This window comes from Elephantulus edwardii, unplaced genomic scaffold (assembly GCF_000299155.1).
Source record: "Elephantulus edwardii isolate Elephantulus edwardi_28Jun2011 unplaced genomic scaffold, EleEdw1.0 scaffold00026, whole genome shotgun sequence".
NCBI classification, from domain to species: domain Eukaryota; kingdom Metazoa; phylum Chordata; class Mammalia; order Macroscelidea; family Macroscelididae; genus Elephantulus; species Elephantulus edwardii.
The window spans coordinates 11595876-11618638 of NW_006399776.1; the positions used below are offsets into that span (position 1 = coordinate 11595876).

A 22763-nucleotide genomic window follows, 5' to 3' on the forward strand; every position below is an offset into this window, starting at 1 on the left:
TTCCTAGTTAGCAAAAATTGAAAGGAAAATTAGACCAAACAATGCCACTTAAGCATCTAAGAAAATCAAATATTTAGGAAGAAATATAACCAAGGATATGAAGGATTTATACAAAGAAAACGATATATCATTGCTGAAATAAATAAGTGTAAAGATACTCCATGAGTTGGATTGAAAGACTGAGAGTGTCAATTACTCAGTACTACCCAATCTTTAATCTACAGCTTCAATACAGTACCTAATAGCCTTCTTTACAGATATAGAAAAATCTATGTAATATAAGGGTCCCCTAATCTTAAAATAATGTCAAAGGATAGACAATGTAGAAGGATGTACACTTTCTAATTTTAAAGCATCCTGTATAGCTATGTTACAACATACCCATTCCATCTGTATGATGAACAAATAATTTATGAAACTGGACTCTGTGAAGAGAATTTTAGCATCAGGATTGGAAGAAGACTCATCCAAAAATCTGTGTTATGAAGATGACAAAACCTTGCTTGCTGAAAATGAGGGGAACATGAAACGCTTGCTGCAGAAGATCAAGAGCTATAACCTTCATCACAGTTACAACTCAGCTTGAAAAAATAAAGGTCCTCACCAAAGGGTCACTAGTCAACATCATGATAGATGGAGAAAGGATTAAATCTGTCAATTATTTAATCTTGTTTGAATCAACACCCTTGGTACCAAGAGTCATGGAATTAGTAGATATATTACATTGGGCAAATCTGCTGTCAGGAACCTCTCCAAAATACTAAAGAGCAATGTTGTAAGTTTAAAAACTAAGGTGTTATTCAGTCAGTAGTCTTCTCAGTCACCTGCTATACCCCAGAGAGCTGGACAATGAATAAGGATGACAAAAGAATTACTTATGGCTTTGACTTTTGGTGTTGGAGAAAAGTACTGAAATTCCCATGGATTGCCAAAGGAACAAACAGTTATATCTTGGAGAAGGTGCAGCCACAGTGTTCCTTGGAGGCAAAACTTTGTCTCTCATATTTTGGACATGTAGCTAGAAGGCGCTGTTCTTGGAAAGGGACATCATGTTTGGAAAGATGGAAGGAGAACAGACTCTCAATGAGATAGATGAACATAGTGAATGCAGCTACGGGCTCAAGTGTGTCAGAGATGATGAAGATGGCACAGAATAGGAGAAGTTTCAGGTCTGTTGTCCGTAGAGTTGCTATCACTCATACTCAACTCAAAGGCGTCTATTAGCAACAACAACAGTAAGACTATGTTAAGACACATAGTTCAAATTTACTAGCTGTTCCATGGGAGAAGGATAGACAGTCTCCTGTTGATTACTGTCTCTGAAAACCCACTGGAGCGTCAGCTATGAGTCAGCTTCTACACAGTGATGCACAGCAACGTGCAGCTAGCCTGATACTGCTGTACCAACAGACACATGTACCAATAGAACAGGATTGAAAGCTCCTAAATACACCCACGTATCTGTGGTCAGCTGATTTTTTGAGAAGCATTTTAAGTTCATTTGATGAGGAAAAGATTTCTTCAGTAAATGATACTGGGAAAGATTGAGATTTCACATGCAATAAAATGTAAATTTCACAGAATACACAGAAACAAATTCAAAGTAGATTAAATTTCTAAATGTGTAAATTGAAACCATAGATTTCTAAGAACAAGTAGGACTCAGCTACCAGGCATAGCCTTTAGCATTACTGAAAGAAAACTTTCAGATGACTCCCCAGCACCTGAAAAGATGTTCAGGATCATTAACCATCAGAGAGATGCAGATAGAAACCACAACCAGCTAGCACTTCACACTCACTCAAACTCAAAACATAAAGTTTGAGTTTACAGCCCTGGAACATTGTTGATTCAAGTCAGAACCAACTCCTAGCCAATCCTCCAGCAGATTTTTTTTTTAGGAGATGCCCACCTTTCTCGTGAGGAGCTACTGCTGGTGGATGTGCACTACCACCTTGAAATTAGCAGTGAGACTTCCTGCAGCCCAAACAACCAAAGCTCCTCATACACTCACTGTGATGGCTAAGACTGAAAGCAAGAAGGAAACATTAGCAAGGATGTGGGGGAAATGGAGCCTTTATTCATTACTTTTAGCAATTCAAAATGGCACAGTTTTTCTGGAAAACATTGTGGAAATTCCTAAAATAAAACAAAATATAAGGGCAGTGATCCAGCAAATCTACTTCTAGGTACTGAAAGCAAAGATTCAAAAGGAGACTTGTATGTGTGTTTTTATTGTAGCACTAGTTCCAGTAGCGAATAGTAAAAAAACCCTAAATTTCATCAACATGTGAATGGATTTTAAAATGCTGTACACGTTTCCTCAGAAAGCTGAACATAGAAATTTCATATGACCTCGCCATTCCACTGCTTAGAGAAAGCAGAAAGCTTTCTTCACTCTCAAAAAATGAGAACTGAGGCACAGAGACTTGTACATTAACGTTCATAACAGTGTTATTCTCAATCGCAAGGACATGGAAACGGTCCAAATGTTCAATCACAATTGAATGGATTGAGAAATTATGGTACATTTACATAAGAGAATACTAAACAGCACACAAGAGCAATGATTTTGTAAATCACTATCTAACTTGAGAGGGACTGGAGAGCATTATGCCAAGTGAACTAATTCAGTCCCATGAGGACAAATACTGTATAAGACCTTTTTTGTAGAACATGCATAAGGATCCAAGGCGGGGAGCAGGGTAGCAGAGGTGTGAGGATGGGTGGGACAGGGTGATTAATCATAGGGTCGCACAATTTGATGGGTGGAGGGAGGGGTAGATAAGGTAAATGGGAAAGATCAGGTGTGAAAAACACTGTTTTAGAACTTTTCTGCAACCGCAGAGGTGCATGGTTCCAATCCCCCAAATGCTGTGCTGGAGAAGGAGGAGCAATCTCCTCTTGTACTAGTCAGATCTGATTTGATGGTACACACACAAAAAAATAACAAAATAAAAAAAGAACTTGATAAGTAAACCAGCATATACAATAGATTTGGGTCAGTCAATAGAAGATATGAAGTCTTTATATGTGCTATAATGTGAATGAGTTTGAAAATAACTATACTAAGTGAGATGTCAGTCACAAAAGGACAAATATTGTGTGATCTGATTGATCAAATAGTACAAGAAAGGATAAATTTATAGACACCAAAGTGTATTAGTGGTTACCCAGGACGGAAGGAAGAGGCATAAAGAGGATTAGCAGTGATGGAAAAATCGCCACGATTAAGTGTAAGGTTGTATAATTGATTATTATAGTTGCTATTTGTAGGTTGTAAACCTATAAAAAGTGTAATTGGCAAACATTTTGTGATAGATGTATTTGCAACAATGAAGAGTAGCTTCTGAGGCTGCTTATGTACAACCAGACACCTCATGGGATTTAGGGTCAGAGTTTCCTGGAACATCCCCGTTAATTGGCCTAATAATGTGTTTAGTGCTTCTGTTCTACTTCCTATTTCATAGTGTAGTTCCTGAAGTCTTGAAAGTTTGCGAACAGCCATTCAAGGTATAACAATTGGTCTTTATTCACCTGAAGCAACAGAGGCTGGAGAATCGGGTAAAAGGAGGATATGGAATGTGTGGCTAATTGCCTCCATGCACAACTGCCTCCTTTGCCAGGATACTTGAACTGCATGGTGCTCAGCTGTCATCACTGAATATTTTGATGAAAAATTCACTAGATGGCTTCAGATATGATGGGAAGAAACTCAGAACAGAATTTCAAATTCTTATGTGCTCTAGACTTTCTGGAGTCATAGGGGGTCGATTAAACCCTGCCCTGAGGTAGTTTTTAAGCCTTACAGTTAAAATATTCCCTGAAGTCATCTTAAAATTTGACAATAGTTTAGCTAATTAGTAAAAATAAATAGGTAAATAAAAGTATTATGCCTTTTTAGAAACTATGGGATCAAATTAAAAACAGCAATGTGAAGATTGGATAGGAACCTAAAAGGGCAGTAAGTTTATGTTAATGACAGAGGAATAACTTTCAATCAGTGTCTCTAATTGTGCTGCAGAAACTGTTGAATTGTGTGTGCTTTACTACGTATAGTCCCAACAACAAAATAGATAATATTTAGAATAAAAATAAAAGGAAATCTCTACATTTAATTAAAGTGTTCATTTATTCTAGAGCTTATGTAAAATGGTAGCAGGCTATGTAAGCAGAGAGATAAGTATTGTGGCAGTACCTTGTTCTTGTCTCTATCTTGATTTCATTAACTTTCACTTCCCAAATACTCTTTAAAAAAGGGAAGGAAAACCAAATTGATAAGATAAAATAGGGGGAAATCCAAATTAAGCATTTTTAACTGACCTTTATTTGATAACCCAACTAAGGTGGTTTTTCTTAAGGAATGGTTGCTTAATAAGCTGTTGTTAGGTGCTGTTGAGTAGAGTAGATGTCAGTGACCCTGTGAACAGCAGCTCTGAACCCTGTCCTGTGCTGTGCCATCCTCATAATTTGACACACTCAGCCTATTGCGTCAGTTACTGTGTCAGTCCTTCTGCCTGAACTTTGAAAACTAGTTCTGTGTATGGGTAAAGATATGGGTGGTAATATCTTTATGTTCATCATATTTTGTGGACAGACTGGTACATGATCTTTCTCATGTATTTTTTTTAAAAAAATGGGACAAATTGAGAGAATAATTTAAAAGTGATGTATGATAGGGTATTATGGTTATCACAAGAGTCCAGAATTAAGGTTGCATAGTGGAGTGTACTTGGGACAGTTGGAGGGGTACGGGGGGATTGTATACCGAAGAATTTTTCTTTTACTTTTCAAAGAGAGGAGTGAATGGGGCCGGGGGGTGGGGGGGCTTGGCAGGGAGAAAAGTGCAACAATGAATGAATGGAAATCCAAAATCTCTATAAATGTTCATTAAAATTAATAAAATAATATTTTTCAATCAGACAAATTTTGAAGCATTTTAGGAGTATAAAGCTTTAATTAAGCAGAAAAAGATCAATTTTTAAAACCTTCCCCTTTTTAGGGGAACTACCAGATGTATATATAGGCTGGGTTTAGAAGAGGCTGTGGTACTAGGGATATTATAGCTGATTTATATGGATCTTGGCTAGAAGCAGAGAGTACCAGAGCAATGTCTGTGTTTCATTGACTGTGCGGATCAGAACAAACTGGCTAACTCTGAGAAGAATGGGAATCCCAGAGCACTTGGTGGTGCTTTTGCAAAACCTATACTTGGATCAGAAGGCAGTCATCAGAAAAGAGAAAAGAAATACTTACATGGTTCAAAATCAGGAAGGGTGTACCCCAGCAATGCATCCTATCTCCATATCTTTTTAATCTGTATGCCAAACAGATCATCTGGGAGGCTGGCCTTTATGAAAAGGAATGTAGCATCAGGATTGGAGGAAGAATCTTCAACAACCTACATTATGCAAATAACACAACCTTGTTGGCTAAAATTGAGGATGGCCTGAGGCATTTGCTGCAGAATGTCAAGGACTGCAGCCTTCAATATGGATTGAAGCTCAACATCAGGAAAACAAACATTCTCACCACTGGGACAGTTGGCAGCATCATGATAGATGGTGAAGAGATTGAGATTGTTAACAGCTTTAGTTTGCTTTACTCCACAATCAACACTTTTGACACCAGCAACAAGGAAATCAAATTGTATTGGAAGTCAGCTGTCCAGGAACTCTCCACATAATTGAAGAGCAATGATGTCATTCTGGAGACTAAGGTATGCCTGATGCATCAGAAAGCTGGACCATGACTAGGGATGCTAGAAGGAGAATTGATGCCTTTGAGCTGTGGTGCTGGAGAAGATTGTTGAATATACCATGTACTCCTAGGAAGATAAACAGGTTCGTCCTGAAGAGCATGAAACCAGGCTGTTACTTAGAGGCAGGGATTCTGAAGCTCCATCTGACATACCTTAGGCATGGTGCAAGGAAGGAAGGACCAGTTCTTGGAGAGAGACATCGTGCTTGGGAGAGTGGAGGGACGGTGCAAGAGAGGAAGACCCTTGATAAGATGGATTGATTCAAAGATTGGCTCAGAATAGAGCAAGGTTCATTGCTGTTGTACATAGGGTCACTATAATAGCAAGTGACCCAACAGCACATAACAACAAAAGCAAAAGGTAATTAATTCTATGTTGGTGAAAATTTTTGCACAAAGAAGCTCTTATGTATTAGGGGGAGGGGAAATCTGAACCTTTGATTCAACTCCCCAATGCTGGAGATCTCCATGTTAGCATTTTTGGTGAACCTTAGAATGAAAGAAGTTGTATTTTTCTTCACAGTTGCTCTGATTGAAAAATTGTCTTATTGTGGTGAAAGAACTCTAGGGAGTTGCTTCCTGAATTTCTTTTTCTAACCTCTGCTATCCATCTCAGAAGTCATTAGTTTGCTGCTACTTCCTCCTTGTTTTTATGACTTCTCAATTTATCATTAAACCCGTTATCTTATCCTATGCCTTGAGATGAACAAAGAAGATAATATCCACAACATGTCCATTGCTTACTTTACAGATAATAACCTTTTTGTAAAAAAGATAACCTTTGGTTTCTTTAAACAATCCCTTCCTCTTTAAATTTATGTTCACTTTCTCTTGTCAAATTATACTTCCAGTGCATTCCTAAGGTAAATCATACTGCATTTTAAGCATGATTCCTGCAAATGAAATGGATTTAAATATTCTGGAATTGTTTATTATAGTTCATAATCTTGCTTGATAATTTCTTTGTATTTACCTCCCCCCCTTCTTAACCAGACATTTTTTTTCTTGTTATTAGAAAAATGTTGTAATGGACTGACCACTAATCCTCATTTCCTTCTAACTCAGCTTCATATGGCACTGTGTCTGGACCTGTTAAGTAGGATTGTTGTCATAAGATTAGATACAAGTATATCAGTTGTCTAGACATTATATAACCCTTGCACATACTTAGGATCCTTCCTTTAAAGCAACCCCTTAGCTTTTTCTTTTCTCGTTCCCAACCGTCCCTGAGTGGGTGAAATGGTTGTGCATAGCGATTAACAACAATGTTAGGTAGTTGAAACTTACCCAGAAACACTGTGAAAGAAAGTTCTAGCAATCTGCTTCCATAAAGATTAGTTAAGAAAATGCTTGTGGACTTAATTCAGTTCTGTTCTGTAACTCACAGATCGTCATTAGTTGGAATTAAAGGGAGAGCATAGGACTTTGTTAAAAAAACAAACAAACAAACAAAAAACATTTTAACAATAGAAAATACATTAATGAAAAGTCCCATGTAATTCTTTTCCTTTAAAAGTTATTTGAGTCACAAACTGAGTTCACGAGTCTGCTACTCAGGCAGAGTTTTACACTTGGCTTAAATGTTGTTGTTATGTGTCATCAAGTCAGAACCAACTCATAGCTGACCTTTCCACAGGTTTTCAGAGGTTGTAAATTACCCAGGAGGAAATTGCCCATCTCTCTCCAAAGGAGACAGTGGATTCGAACCATGTGACTTTGGGTTGGCAGCACAACTGCTTACAAAGTAGGCTGCCAGAGCCCACATGTTTTAAATAAGAGCTGATTTTTCACAATTTCAAGTTTCAGATAGATAAGACAGTGATATTATTTGCATCTTTGAATGTCTCATATTGCTATCGGTTCTTCATCTCACCCAGCTTCTCTCTAATTTCAAAATAATATTTTTAGGATTCATAGAATGACTACTTATTTGTATTTTCAAACCTAATTAGTTCAACACGTATTGAACACACAATTCTTAGATATATACCAGGCACAGAGTTGGATTCTGGAAGTAATATGTGAGCAATCATTTTCTGCTCTTAAGAAGCAAACAGTCTATTAGGGAAGAGAGACAAATCAAGTGTTTGCAATGCAGTGTAACAAATGCAAAAAATACAGGGTGACACAAAACACAGAGGGTATGGTTATTACTAAGTAATGCACAGAATCATGTCTGGACCTTGGGATCCATAATTCCTTGATGTGCCAAATACATTGTTCCATGCGATTTTCTATGTGCAATGTCTTCTGCCTGAGGAAGTCGGGAACATCTTAAAAGCTGAGGAGGACACCCAAGCGTCAGCAATCCACTTCGCATCAGTTGCCTCAGTTTCCTTAGGCATAAAAAGAGAATCTTGAATTGGATGACCTCTAACCGACTTTTCTAGGCCTAAATTTTCTGAATCTCTTAGTTTTTCTTTAGCAGTTTACTGGGAAAAGAAGAAAAAAATCTAAATAGCCTTAACCTGTTTTGAAATCTATTTCAACAAATGATCCATAAAATAAATAAGCACAAAATTCAATTTTTTGGAAAAGTGGTCTGGCTGGAGAGCTGAGTGGCCCCATAAAATATTAATTTGGTCATAGTGTGGAAATGTGAAATGATTGTTAAATGACTCAAGGCCTTATTTGTGGCTTTTGGCTCATTTAGTAAGATTACCCATTAGCCATGTAGGCAGCATGACATGCATGGCCAAGCAGCTTATGGGAGCATCCTAACAAATGTTAAATAAAAATTATCTTTCTCTCGCCTTAGGAATATATTCCTCCTATTTTCGAAATAAGGCTGTGCTGAACTTCGTTCAATAGCAAAATAATTATATTCACTGTGATTAAAATTCTGCATCTTAGCTGCAGAGTTTTCGTAATAAAATATTTTTCTATATGTTTCTGTTAAGTTTAAAAGTGGGATAAATATTGATAGTATGCTGTTAGCACTTAATTCCATAAACCCCCTTGAATGATTAAGATATGTTTATGTATCACTTCTCCTTACAGATGCAAAACAGTATTTCTCCTTAGTCCTAAAAACACCTTTTTTCCTTCAGTCGTTAACTTTGGCATCTTGAAATTCCTTCTCAATTTTTCTACTTTTTCTATATCTTTATAATTATACATTTAATAAGGGGTTTTAAACCTCTGTATGCTAATCCATGAGTCTCATTCGGTATTCCTTTAGCTTATCTACAGAAGAGAGTGTGCTTTTCTTAATGAGGCCTTCCCACCGAGGCTCTAAGTATCAGACAAATGTGTTAATCTCTTAGGATCTGACTATTATTAAAATCTCTCAAACCTTTTCTGAATTTTAAAGGATGTGATTATTATAGCTCAATCTATTTACTTCCATGTAAACGCAAATGGAAATGAATCTTCCCGAAATAGCCATTTTCTTCCTCCTAAATATACATCTGGCATAAAAAAGGCGGGGGTTGGGGGGGTGCGTGGCGGGGAGAAATCAACTAATTTGAATCTTAGATCTGCGTTTCCATGACACCAAACATCTGGATGAAAAGTGAAAAATTCAGTAGATGTTTTCAAATATCCAAATATTGTGTCGATAAAACAGTTAAAAGGCTGTCTGTATCTTTACATTTTTATCTGAGTATTTATGTGTCATATATGTGGTGCAGCTTTGTGTTTTCTACCATAAAAGAGGATCAATTTCAGAAACAATGCATTCACTATCAAGTATGTATTAAGATCCTTTTATGTAAGAAATATTGTGCTAATTGTGAAAGAAAGTTCAAGATTAAGTAAGTAGTGGATTATGCCCTCAAATCACATATAGTCCATGTAGGGATGTAATTAATGTGCACATATGTAGAAGAGTTCAGAGAAGAAGAAGGGAAGCCCTGGAGAAGCTAGGAGACAAACAGCTCCTGTGAGTTTTCCACTTGATCCAATGTTTGTTCGTTTTTTGTGTTTTGTTTTGCTGTGTGTGTGTGTGTGTGTGTGTGTGTGTACGTACTGCCAAATCAGATCTGACTGGTACTGGAGGAGATTGCCCCTCCTTCTCCAGCAGAGTATCGGGTAGATTTGAACCGCTTGCCTTCAGTATTGCAGTGCAACTTTTTGCTACTAGGCCACCAGAGCTCCCTTTGATCCAATGTTTGGACCAACTCTGAAGAATGAGTCTTCAAGCTCATTGCTGTTGGCTCAGAGACAACTCATAGCCAACTCTCCATTGTATTTCTGAGGCTGTAAATTTTATGAAAGGAAAGTGTCCCTCTTTTTTCCTCAAAGAGGCTTCAAACTGGTGGATTCAGACTGCCAGAAAAGCTTGGCCTTTGGGTCAGTAGCACAGTTCCTCATGGGCAGTGCAGCCAATATTCTCTTCAGGGAGAAATAGGACCTGGATGTGTGAGTCTCATGGCAATGGAAGGATATGTTGTTATCGTGCACTATTTGACTTATAATCTCCTCTAGCAGCCCTTGTGCTTTGGACATGTTGTTTGGAGGGATCAGTCCTTAGAAAAAGACATCTTATTGGGCAAAGTGGAGAGTCAGTAAAAGGAGGAGGACCCGTGATGAAATGGCTTGGCATGTCTGCAGTCATGAATTTAAGAATGATAGAGCTCATGATGATGGTACAAGATAGGGCAAGCTTATTATCTGCTGTTCACAGAGTCACTATGAGTCCTGGTCAGCTCAATGACACCTAAGAACAACCACCAGCAACTAGGTTAGGGAACTTTGTACTAAAAGCAGCAAACTCTAAATTACAATAGCTCCCCTGTCATCTTGCATCATCAGAGCCTTTGGTTTCAGTAAGGCTTTTGAACGAGGGTGTCTTTTTCCTGGTATTTATTTATTTTAGATAGTTTTCTATTTATTTCAGTAAATTTATATTTTTCTCTTTAAACAGTTTCAACTGTATACGTGTCCAAAAGTTTACTCCCTTTTTATAGCTGTCCTATATACTTTTCTCAAACACAAAATTTTCACAATCTTAAAGATATTGCATGTTTAAAACATATTTCTTAAGTTGTATGATTTTTATTATTTATTGTCATTTGGATGAAAATGTTCAGAGCAAACTAATTTTCCGTTCAGCAATGTATAGGTATTTTGTTTCATGACGTTGGTTGTAATCGGCTCAATGCAATAGCACTTCCCTACTTTTCCCGCCTGAGTTCCTTGTATCCTCATGTCCTTTTTTCCCAGCCCCTTCTAGCCTTCTGAACCTTGCTTTTTTGTTATTATTTTATTTTAATGAAAGTTTACAGAGACTTTAGATTTCCATTCATTCTTTTTTGCACTCTTTACTTCCTGCCCACTTCTCCTCCCCCAGTTCACTTTTCTCTTTGAAAAGTAAAATAAAAAATTCTGCCATTGTTATACAATCCCTCCTCCCCCAGTCCACTCCACTATGTAACTTTCATCCTGGACTCTTGTTATGACAATAATACCTAATCATATATTCCTCCTAAACAGTTCTCTTCATCTGTTTCAAAGCAATAGACATTATTTATCCTCTCTTAGTTCAGGCCCAACTCTGATGTCAGACTTGCTTTACAACAGTGGCACTATGCAGTATTTGTCCTTTTGTGACTGAGATATTTCACTCAGCATAATGTCCTCCAGGGTCACCCATTTTGTATAATATTTCATGAGTTCCTTGGTTTTCAATGCAGCATAGTATTCCATTATGTGAATATACCACAGTTTCTCTATCCATTTGTTTGTTGATGGGCATTTGGGCTATTTCAAACTCTTTGTTATTGTGAACAAAGCCGCAGTAAACATGGGTGTTCATATATCTGCTTGGGTGGTGGTTATGGTTTCTTTAGGGTATATTCCCAGTAGTGAAATTGCTGGGTTAAATGGTATTTCTATTTCTAACTTTTTGAGAAAGCGTCATACCGCCTTCCAGGTTGCACCTGAACCTTGCTTTCAGGTAATCACTACCCTTTTGGCTTTGTATGGTAGAGTATATTGAAGGGTGTATTTCTCCCTGTAACTATTCTCTTTTTTTATTATTTTACTTTATTCATTTTAATAAACGTTTACAGAGATTTTGGATTTCCAGTCATTCATCGTTGCCTTTTTCTCCCTGCCCACTCCTTCTCCCCAGTTGACTCTTCTCTTTGAAAAGTAAAAGAAAAATTCTTTCATTGGTATACAATTCCCCAGCCCCACGCCCCGAGTACACTCCACTATCTAACCTTCATTCTGGACTCTTGTAATAACCATAATACCCAATCATATACCACTTTTAAACAGTTCTCTCCCACATCTGTTTTAATGCTGAATACATAATTTAGCCAATTTTTCTCAGTCACACACCAACCCTGATGTCAGTCCCATTCTACAACAGTGGGACTATGCAGTATTTATCCTTTTGCTATTGAGATATTTCACTCAGTAGTGTTACTGTCCTCTCTATAGGCCCATCTACTACATGAATGAACGTTGATTCCTGGAGGATGGTTTTTTAAGTCTTTAATGTTACAATTATGAGACTCTTAAGAATACAAATTCCAAGGTTTTTGCCGTGTTAACCCCAAGTCTTTAAGGCTAGATTAAAAAATTCACTGTCATGTGTCTATTCTGATTCATAGTGACTTTCCATTGGTAGAGCTTTTCTAAGGCTGTAAATCTTTGTAGGAGAAAACTGCCCATATTTTCCCTACAAAGCACTTGGTGGATTCAAACTTCAAACCTCATGGTTAACAGCTTAACAAATTAGGCACTGTGCTCCCAGGAGCTCTAAAGCAGAATAATTCCTTGTTTACGACTTCTTTTTCTTCCTTTACCTGTCCTCTTCAGTCATTTAGTCTCCCCCCACACACACACACACTTTTTTAAAAATAATTATCATTATTAGCAGACGGGGCAAAACAAATAAACTGAAAAATTCCAGATAACCTAAATTGTGCCATTTTTCAGATCTATGTTATTGGCTTATGTTACTGAAATGCAGCTAATTTTAGGTAAATCGAATCTAAGTCCTGAAAGGATGACAGGAAGCCATTCTTTGTATTTGGTTGGCTCTGCTTTTGTCTGCATGGACATCATTTTCAATCATGCTTTCCTCATTTGATGACAACAGTGGTCATCAGTAATTCCAGACACACATTTGCCCAATTTATCCACCCTAGTGAAAAGAGGACACCTTTGACCAGCAGTTCCATAATTGAAGCTATTAACCCAACTTGGCCTCCACCTTGAACTCCACCATGATTAGCTGTGTTAACTGACTAGGCTTAGTTCATTTAGTCCCTCTGAACATGCCTCCAGAGTAAATACACCAAACCCACTGCTGTTGAGTAGATTCCAACTCATTTGGTTAGGAAACAAGTTCTTTAGCCAGTATCCTACTACCTTCCCTAAAGTAAATGAAGACACTGAACTAGAATATGGTACTTCAAGGAAATTGTTAAGAGAGGAAAATACTATACTAAGCATTGGGATCAAGAGTTTTTTTCCTAGTTGTTCCCACTATTTATATGACTTGGTGTATGTTACTTAAACCTTGGGGGTCGTGGTTTCCTCATCTTTATAAATTAGGTCCCAGGCATGGTTGTATTTTGTGGAATCCTGCTATTTTGTGCTTCTGGCTCTAAAAGTTAAAGATTAGACACGCAGAAAAAGTAGAGATTTAAAATAAAGTAACAAAATGAGAAATACGTAATGTTACATGTAGAAATGCCTGAGCTAGAACCAGAAATTTGGTTGATAGACTAGCAAAGGTTTTGTATGCATTCTTACGGAGAGTTTAGAGGTTGAGCGGCTCACAGAACTGCTTGATAGAGGAAGAGAGAGAGTGAGAGAAATAGAGAGAGAGAGTGTGTGTAATGAAAGAGAAACAGTAAGATTCAGAATTTGTCATCATGAACAATAAATCTTACAGTAAATTTCTAATCCTCTTGTGCAGTTTATTGCCTCTGAAAACTCGTTGGAGGGTCAGCTACAAGATGACTCTGACTCACTGGCACATAACAACAATGGAAATACTTTATACTCCATGTGTAGCTTGTATTTCAAAAAGAACATCTTGGAATTAGATGAATTGTAAGTTCTCTGACTTAACCTCTTCATTTACCAGTTCAGTGCCTGAGTCATAGATGTACTCTTGTTCAAGATGATAGAACTCCTGACAAGGCTTGCATAAGAATTTATCTCCAATTTTCCCTTCATTTTTTTCCCTAAATACTTAGAAGCATTGACCAAAGGAGGGAGAAATTTAAAAAGTTTTAAAATCCTTAGTTTTACTTTCAGGACATTTATACGTAATAGAAATAAGACATTGTAAGACATATAAGACAATGGCATATAAGGTGACAGATAAATTTAAATTATACTGAATTACTAACATCAAGTAAATTGCTATGGGAGTTTAGTTGAAAAATTGTTGCCAGCCATTAGGATGGAGTGAGTTTAAAATGTTACTGGTGTTTTTTGGTTTTGTTTTTTCATTTGTCTTGTAAATTATTCATAGCATACAGATTCTTGTTTCTATAAGAATTAGGCCTTAAATGAATGACCACTAAATAATAATAATAATAATAATAATAATAAAAACTTGACATTGCAGGATGAGGCACTTATTTACTAAGGGAGCTCAGTCCGCAGCATACTTCCTTGAACCTGGTTCAGAAAGCATGGTCCTATAATGATAAGTGATGCCTGCTTGGGGTAGTTTTATCATGTACCTTACAAATGGTGAAGAGAAAATTTTTCATATATGAGTAACATTGTTATATTTGTGAATGAACTGTATAAAATATGTGCTATTTTAGAGGGACATAAGGATAAGGAAGCAGTCATAATAGTGGCCAATTACTAAGTATTCATTCAAACTACTTGACCATTTGACTTAATGACTATAAATAATTAGACAGAATACATAACTTTTGGTCTTCAAAGAGCTCATATAGTGAACTTTATACACTAGTAAGTACATCAACGTTAAAAGATAAGAAGGTAATTTAAGAGTCAGGAATAACACTTGCAATGCCCTGCTCTTAAAAATATTCATAGAGACCAAATTAAAATTATGGAACACAGAAGGGCAGGAAGTGTCATTGGGAATAAAACATTCATGTTGACAACTTACATAAAACAAAAAAAATTCATGAGAATTGCTACAATACAACAAAATAACTAACTTAATAAAATAGGTAAATTACTAAAATGTAAAAAATATGGAATGTGTAAACTACTTATCATTATAATAAATTACAGCTTTAAAATTGATATTGAATAAAAAATAATTGATGTGATAGATCTTCAGACAAAATAGGAATTTGTAAACAAAAGTAAAAAGCCTGCAATTCATACTCTAAACAATATGAGTCATCATTCAGAGCATATTTTTCTTTTTCTTTGTTTTTAATAAAATATATATATTCCATCTATCTTTTCTTTTTCTAAATGGGCAATGTATATTGTTCTGCAGCTTTTTCTTTTCATGCAACAATATATAATGTCAGTCTTTAGATTAGCACATTATTATTGTTATGTGCCATTGACTCGACTGCGACTCATAGCAACCCTATGTACAATAGCTCTGAACTCTGCCCTATCCTGAGTCAATCTCACTGACTCTGACACACCTACCCCCATTACCTCAGTTACTGCAATAATCCATCTCATCTGAGGTCTTCCTCTCCTGCTCTATTTCTTCACTTTTCCAAGCATGAAGTCCTTCTCCAAAGACTGGTCCCTCCTGACCACATACCCAAAGTATGTGAGACAGAGCTTCAAAATCCTTACCTCCAAGGAACAACTTTGTTTCACCCTCTCCAATACAGGTCTGTTTGTTCTCTTGGCAGTCTGTGTTAACGATCAGTACTGTTCTCTAGCACCACAACTCAAAGACTTTATTTGACTGTGATCCAGTTAATAGATATTTAGTTATTTCTAATTTTTCACTATCTAAATACTGTTTCTTAACTTGCTGTATACTTCTAATTCATGAGTTTAAATACCACTTGACATACCTTAAAATCTCAATATATATCCTTTCAACATAGGGATATCATGATTTATCCTTTTAACATAGGGATATGATGATTTGGTCCCGTTGAGAACATCATTGTAGAGCATTATTGTAGAAGAGTTTGAAGTATTTGAGTATTTGAAGACCATCTCACCAACAAAAATATTCCACTGATACATGTCTAGGGATATTGTACTTCTCTTTGTCTTTATTTACTGAGAGAGAGAAAGGCTAATTAAGACCTAACTAAGGTCAGTATCTTATATAATGAGAATATCTTACTTTCAAAAGTGTCATTAGAAGAAAAGCAATTAAAAATGTTTCTTATTTGAATCATGCCATGAGACATGTTTCATTCACTTTTTAAACATTTCACCAGTTAATATTCAAAGGAAGATCTCTTTGACCCACCTACCCTATTCAACTTGCTCCAGTGGCTGTAGAATTATTTTGGGATGTGAAAAATGTTGACCTACACTGGTTCTCTCTTGATGAAGGGAATCATCATCATGCCTATCACATTACAATGCATGTTCCTATAAGTAAGTTGAGCCACCTCTGGGCAACTGGACCAGAGTAAGTTGACCCCCAACAGTGAACAGACTAAACTATAGCTTTAGTCCAAGAATATGGAAACTGACAACAAATTATTGGCTTGTGGTCTACTTCCAGTTTTCAAGTGCAAACATACCAAAGTTTATTTTAAATTTGAGCCAGTCAGACATTTAGTAATATACATCAAAGAAGAAGTGAAGGCTTCCCATGTTTATTATTTCAATATGATGTCTGTTCTAATAAAGTAGAAGAATGCATATGATAGACCATGTAGGAGAAATTCTCTAGTTCCACAGTTTGGCCTTAAATATATACATATATTTGTAAATTAATCCAAAACACATTTCCGTGGTTCCAGTTCCTCTGAAAGCTGATTGTTTTCCATCCCTTTTTTAATTTTAGAAATATAGTGGCTGACTGCCAGGACACTTTCAGATAAACTGTCCACTCCATGTCTAAAAAGGGCATAGAATCACGAATGTTAAAAAACCACAGAGCATTATTTAAATAAGTTAAAGTTATTGTGGTTGTCCCTATTAATTTTTTTAAAGCCATCTGTGCAAGGTGAATTTTGGTAAGATCCCAATTTCTGTTTATTTTTTTTTTAAATGAATGTGGGTGGAATTTGTAACTTGCTATCACAGTGAAAGTACCGCTCAGGGATTTCCAAGATAAAAGTCATTGTTTGTGTAATTCTGTGGTCATTCAATTGCATTTCTAATAAAACACTGGAAAGAATTCTTGTGATTCAGAATTTACAATCAAACTGAAAGAAATCAACTCTAGTACAACATCACCTTTCTAATTTTCTACATCCTTAACAACATTCTAAATATTTTATCTCAATTTTTCTCTTTCCTTCTTCTCATTCCCTCTCGTACACGCGCGCACACACGCACACACACACACACACACACACACACACACACACAGAGCAAATACACACAAAACAACCTGTGCTTTGTTACTTTATCTGGACTGTCATGAGTAAACATTTCACAACAGTAAGTAAGATTAAACGTCCAAAAAGGATTGAAACACTCTATAATGAAGAAGCAACTCACCTGAAAATATTACCAGCATAAACTATACACTCTTGTAATATATACTTACTCTCATTTTCATTTTTTGCTGCTTACAGAATTTATCTTCTGTGAGCAACCAGTACACCTAGGCTTTCAAATCTTTTAAGGTAAGAAGTTAAATGGCACTACTGTCTTGAATCTGGCAGGAAAATACCTACATAAGAAAGATCTCTGGTTTTGCCTTTTTAAAATTTTTTTTTGTCATTTTCCCCTCAAACAATGTTTTCAGTCAATTAAAATTTGTACTCTAGGCCTTTTCCAGTTTGAAGCCACCCCAGCGTCTGTGATGAGCAATCCTTCTTGTTTGTGCAGTCATTTATTATCTCCATTACCAAAAGGAGAATAGAGGACAATTACATTGTTTGGACGAATCCGAGTGTTAGGAGGAGTATTTGTCATGGTGGCAGAGTGCAGCACCTGACAGCCAGCGATTGATGGCCAGGAATGAGTGTGAGTGGCCAAAGCTGCCTCATAGGATGCAAATTACCGACTGTGGATTCCAATTTATCCTGTTCATTTTTCTTGCCCGTGCTGAAGACCATTAGTGGTTTTTGAAGCAGTGAAGGGGTCATTACTAATGTGGGCAGGCTTGAAGCAGGAGGGGGAAGGAGGGGAAAAGCCTTCTGTAATTACACAGCTTTCAGGAACAGGCTGGAGGCCCTAGCCAAAAAAGTGTCAACACCTCGCAATCAGAAAAATTTATTTTCATTTTATGCTTAACCCATATTAACTCAACATTATCATCTTTCTTTGTTAACATTTGGAGAATATTAAAAGCCTGGCTTCCATATTAATACAAGTCTAGTTAACCCCTTTTGCTATGCAGGGGGTTTTGTTTAACCTAATGGCATTTGGGTTTGCTAATAAGGAATTGCGCACATTTTGGATAATGTGTGCTATTATAGAAGATGAAATACCTGAAGAATAAAATCTTCGATGATTGAAAAATATTCACTCTCTCAAACACTGGAACGATTAGAATGCTCTGAATGGAGTACTTTGTTATTTCTTATGTCACCCTTTAATAATGTTGATGGGAAATATTTATTGTTGAAGGCTTTCTAGTTATTTAACGACTTTGACGTGCTTGATAAAAGTTTACTTTTTTTTTCCTCTCAGTACAACTAGTGAATTTCGAGCAAAGATTTATTTAACACATCTATTTCGTGATGATGCACATGCCAGGGTACTATCTCTTAAAGTAAATGTGCAATTCTGAAATACTAAACTTGGATTTTAAAATGAGAGAGGAAAGTGGACTGAAAATAGAAGACCTCTTAATTCATTATAAAGAATGACAATGAATTGTGATGAGAAGTGAAAAATTAGAAAACAGTAAAACCTATGGCTTCATTCTCTTATTGCCAAATTTTTTCATGAAACATTGCATGTAATTGACTCCTTCTAATGTGTGGTCACATTATGTGACTCTTGTAGCCTAGAGTAGTAACCAGTAAAAAGGAAAGAACTTTCTGCTGTCACAAAAAAAGGAGACAACATAAATGCACCGTCAGTAAGCAAGGTTGTGATTGAATTGGTTGCCATGGCATCCGAGAATATTCATGATCATATACTATGTCACTCTTCAAACTTTGACTACCAGTAACTTCAGATCCACTAAGAATTGATGATTAATATGTATAGATTTTCTAGGAAACAAACTAAAATGATCAAAAAATGAGTACTTTTAGTGAGGCTAAAAGTGATTGTAGATAATAAAAAAATTCTGACGTTGACACAAAAAGACTTCCATCCCTGGCTGATGAAAGAACCTGAGTAGCTCGAACACCTAGCTTTTTACCACTGGCCCTATAACGTGTGGCAAGAATATGGGCACTGTGACTGGAGGCTTTGGGGTTCTTATCCCCGCCCACAATTCTCCAAACATTCTAAGAAAAGCTGCGATTTGGAAAATCAAGCCATAGATTAAAGAAATCCCATTTGGTGGTTTCATTCTTAGAAGTAACTGGCTCATTCTTAACTTCTGATACATCTTTTAAAACATTTGTTTTTTCATTAGCATCCGTACCCTTCCGAAGAGCAGAAGAAACAGTTAGCGCAAGACACAGGACTTACAATTCTCCAAGTAAACAACTGGTGAGTGACCCAAAAATCAATGTCTTTCTCCCATGGCTAAAATGAGATTTCTAAATAATTGTTTTCCTTTTCTTTTTTCTTCTGAAACAAATGAAATCAAGGAGGCTAACTTCTATGTTTATGCCTTGAGATGTGAAAGTAGTGCTTAGGGAAAGAAAATGGTAACCTAGGTAAATGGCTTCTGTAAGAGTTATTCCCTCTCCGCTACCTCCTTCCCCTCTGTTCTCTCACCTCACTTTTCTGATCTCTGAAGCTTTAAAAGGCTCTAGTGAAGCAATAAACTCTCCTCATGTCCTTTTTGTTGAAGATAGTTACACAGCATAGTTTGTTGTTTTCAGACAGTCCTTAGATATACCTGTCCATTTTGAGCTTTCTTTTGTCTAGACTCTGGTGAATAGATCCAGGTTTTCAAGTTCCTCCTAGTAGAAATCTGTTTACCCTAATTTCTTTTTTCTTTTCTTTTTTTTTTTAACACAGAAGGAAAAGGTATTCCTGTGTTTAGCTTTGTGATTTGGTAGATTATTCCTATGGTGGTGTATGGACCATCCACCCTTTGTACATGGCTTAGAATGTAACTGAGGAAAAGGAGGGGGCAGAGGATTAAATAAAATGATCACAGTGGCCAAGAAATGATATAGGAATTACTTATCAAAATACTGGCCCAGGTTTTATCAGCAGCTTAATTTTGTTCAGTACATTCTTGGGGTGATGTTCAGATTAATTGAACTGACAGTTCTCTTTCAAAATTCAGGGAAAGTATTTGCACGGATTTCAGGCCTTATACAAACTTAATTACATGGAACCCCATTTTATCATTCTAATTCCATGTAGCAGAGGTTGTATTTACAAATGAGAAGTCTCTGCCTTTATTCACAGCTTTCCTTAATATATTTATCAAAGCAGGTTCATTTACAAAGTGCTCTATCTGTGGGATACAGGCAGGCAGACATTAACAAAGCTTTTAGGTTTATCAGGCTCGCTGCCTGATGAGCTACCCGAGGGTCAATTGATTTTGTGGTTCTGTGATTCATTTTTTTCTCATTTTTCTAGGATCACAATGAGAGACATGCTTGGAGAATTAGCCAGTTTGTCTGCCTTATCTGTCAGGCAATTTTTTTTTTCCCAGGGAAGTCAAGCTACTTAAATTGGCCACAGGAACTGCCGTTATCTGACTTTAATGCACCCTATAGTGTGGATAGCATTTCAATTACACCAGTAACCAAAGCTTAGCTGCAGCCCTTTTCATGCCTAGTGCTGTACAGAAAGTGATGTGCCTACCTACAGAAGCAGAAAATTGAGTTGCCTTGCTTCTGTCAGGGTGATTAATGCAGAAATAAACTGCTAACCTGAAAAGAAAGGCAGAAAGAAAGGATAGACAATACAGACTTGAATTCACTTTAATTTTCTCCAAAAGATTGGAACTATGTACATTTAAAGATACCCGTTAGACCAAAAATTTGGAATAAATGATATAATCTCTAGAAGATGACATGTATGTGATTGTATGTGCTTAGGAGCCTCATAGTATAAATACATATAATACATGTAAGCATATGTCTCTTTATTTCTGTTCCTAACACGGACTTTCATTCATCCTAATAATAATAAAATAATAAATTATTTGTTAATTAAAAGAGGGTTATTTGTTCTAGATTTTATTTTCTAATACTGATTATCAAAGTGAGCTATTACATTAAAAAGCAGTACCTGATACCCTTAATGTTTCTTTAGAATCATATTTTTAAAACTTTTTTTCTTTGTTTTTGGTGTTTTGGGGTGTTTTTTGTGTGTGGTGTCTGGGTTTTTTGTTGTTGTTGTTGATTTTTTTTTTTCTTTTTCATTTTGAACAAGTTGAGGGACATTGTGAGGATATTTTAAAAAGAAATCTTTCCGGGAGCTCTGGTGGCCTAGTGGCAAGAAGCTACACTGCAATCCCAGAGACACATGGTTCAAATCCACTAGATCCTCTGCTGGAAAAGGAGGGACAGTCTCCTCCTGTACCAGGCAGAACTGATTTGACGGTACACACAAGAAATAATAAAATAAAAATTAAAAAAAAATCTTTCATTCCATGGATATTTGACTTTGACAGTTGAGCCTGGTCTTTTTGTAAGTCTTATTCCATGCCATTCACTATCTGTACATTTTTGTCTCAATGTTATTTCTTATTTTCTTGTTGAAAATACGCACAGCAAAACACATGCCAGTGCAACAATTCCTACATGTACCATTTAGTAGCATTAACTGTTGTCTTGGAGTTGTGCAACCATTCTCATCTCCTCTTCCTGAGTTGTTCCTCCCCTATTAACAGAAACTTACTAAGCTTCTTATCTAATCTTTTGAGTTGCTGTTTTCTGTTTGATCCCTATAGATAGTTCTTAAAAGAACATTATATTCAAGGCAGATGTTTTCTTACTAGCTTGGCTTACCTACTGTTTGATTTTAAGATAACTTCAGGGGATATTTTTTGTTTAAAGAGTATCTCAGGGCAGTAGTTTCAGGGATCGTTCGTTCACTTACCTGTACTTTTGATGTAGGTAGGCATTAGGCTTGAAGAGTGAAGAAGAGTGTTTTGTATCTCAAGTCTGGAATCAAAAGACTAGTGTTTCTTATAATCAGACACTTGGTTAGAACTTGGAAAGAACACTTTTATTTTCTAGTATTTTTTGGATCCTAAGGCATTTACAAAGAGTTCAGTTGGTGTGATAGTGTAGATTTATTGTTACATGGACTGTATCTGCTACAGAATGCCAAGGTTAGGATAGGCCATTCTGTTGTATGGCATGCTTTTAATAGTATGGTTTAAAGATTGGAACTTACATCCCAACAAAGTAATTACATCTTCCTAATTTTCACACTTCCTTCTGAAAAAAAGAAGTCATGTCAGTGCAGGAGTAAAGTACTTGATCACTAACCTGAAAGTTGGCCATTACAACCACCAGTAGAAGAGTGAAAGAGTGATATTTGGCAGCTCTTGAGCTAAAGATGTGGCATTTTGCTTTCATTTAGATCATAAAGGGGCGATTAAGTCAACACTGTCCTGTTGAATTGCTATGAGTTGTAACTGACTCAGTAGCACTGGTTTGGGTTTGGTTTGGGTTTTAGTCTTCTGAAAAATCTTACCATCCTTCTTTGTTTAGGTCCAATTCCTGGGCAAATTAACGTTACTGTCCCTTTGATAAGAAAGGGTAACTTATAAGAATTGAGGAAGCCTCTACTGGTAAGGAGCTACACTATCAATCCAAATGCAGATGCTTTGAATCCATGGGTGGGGGTGAGGGGACATTGTGTAAACCCATTGGAGCATCAATGTTGAGCCG

The 22763-nt window shown here is 36.5% G+C and overlaps 1 protein-coding gene across 5 annotated transcripts in view; it reads left to right on the forward strand.

Annotated features, from left to right (window-relative positions):
• The window catches only part of LOC102844013 (homeobox protein Meis2-like), a 266568-nt gene that overhangs the window by 163860 nt on the left and 79945 nt on the right, over positions 1-22763 (forward strand). For all 5 annotated transcript variants that reach the window (XM_006883039.1, XM_006883037.1, XM_006883040.1 and 2 more), the window contains exon 9: positions 19367-19443. In XM_006883039.1, the coding sequence (XP_006883101.1) occupies positions 19367-19443 (77 nt within the window). The remainder of the gene's footprint in view (positions 1-19366; positions 19444-22763) is intronic.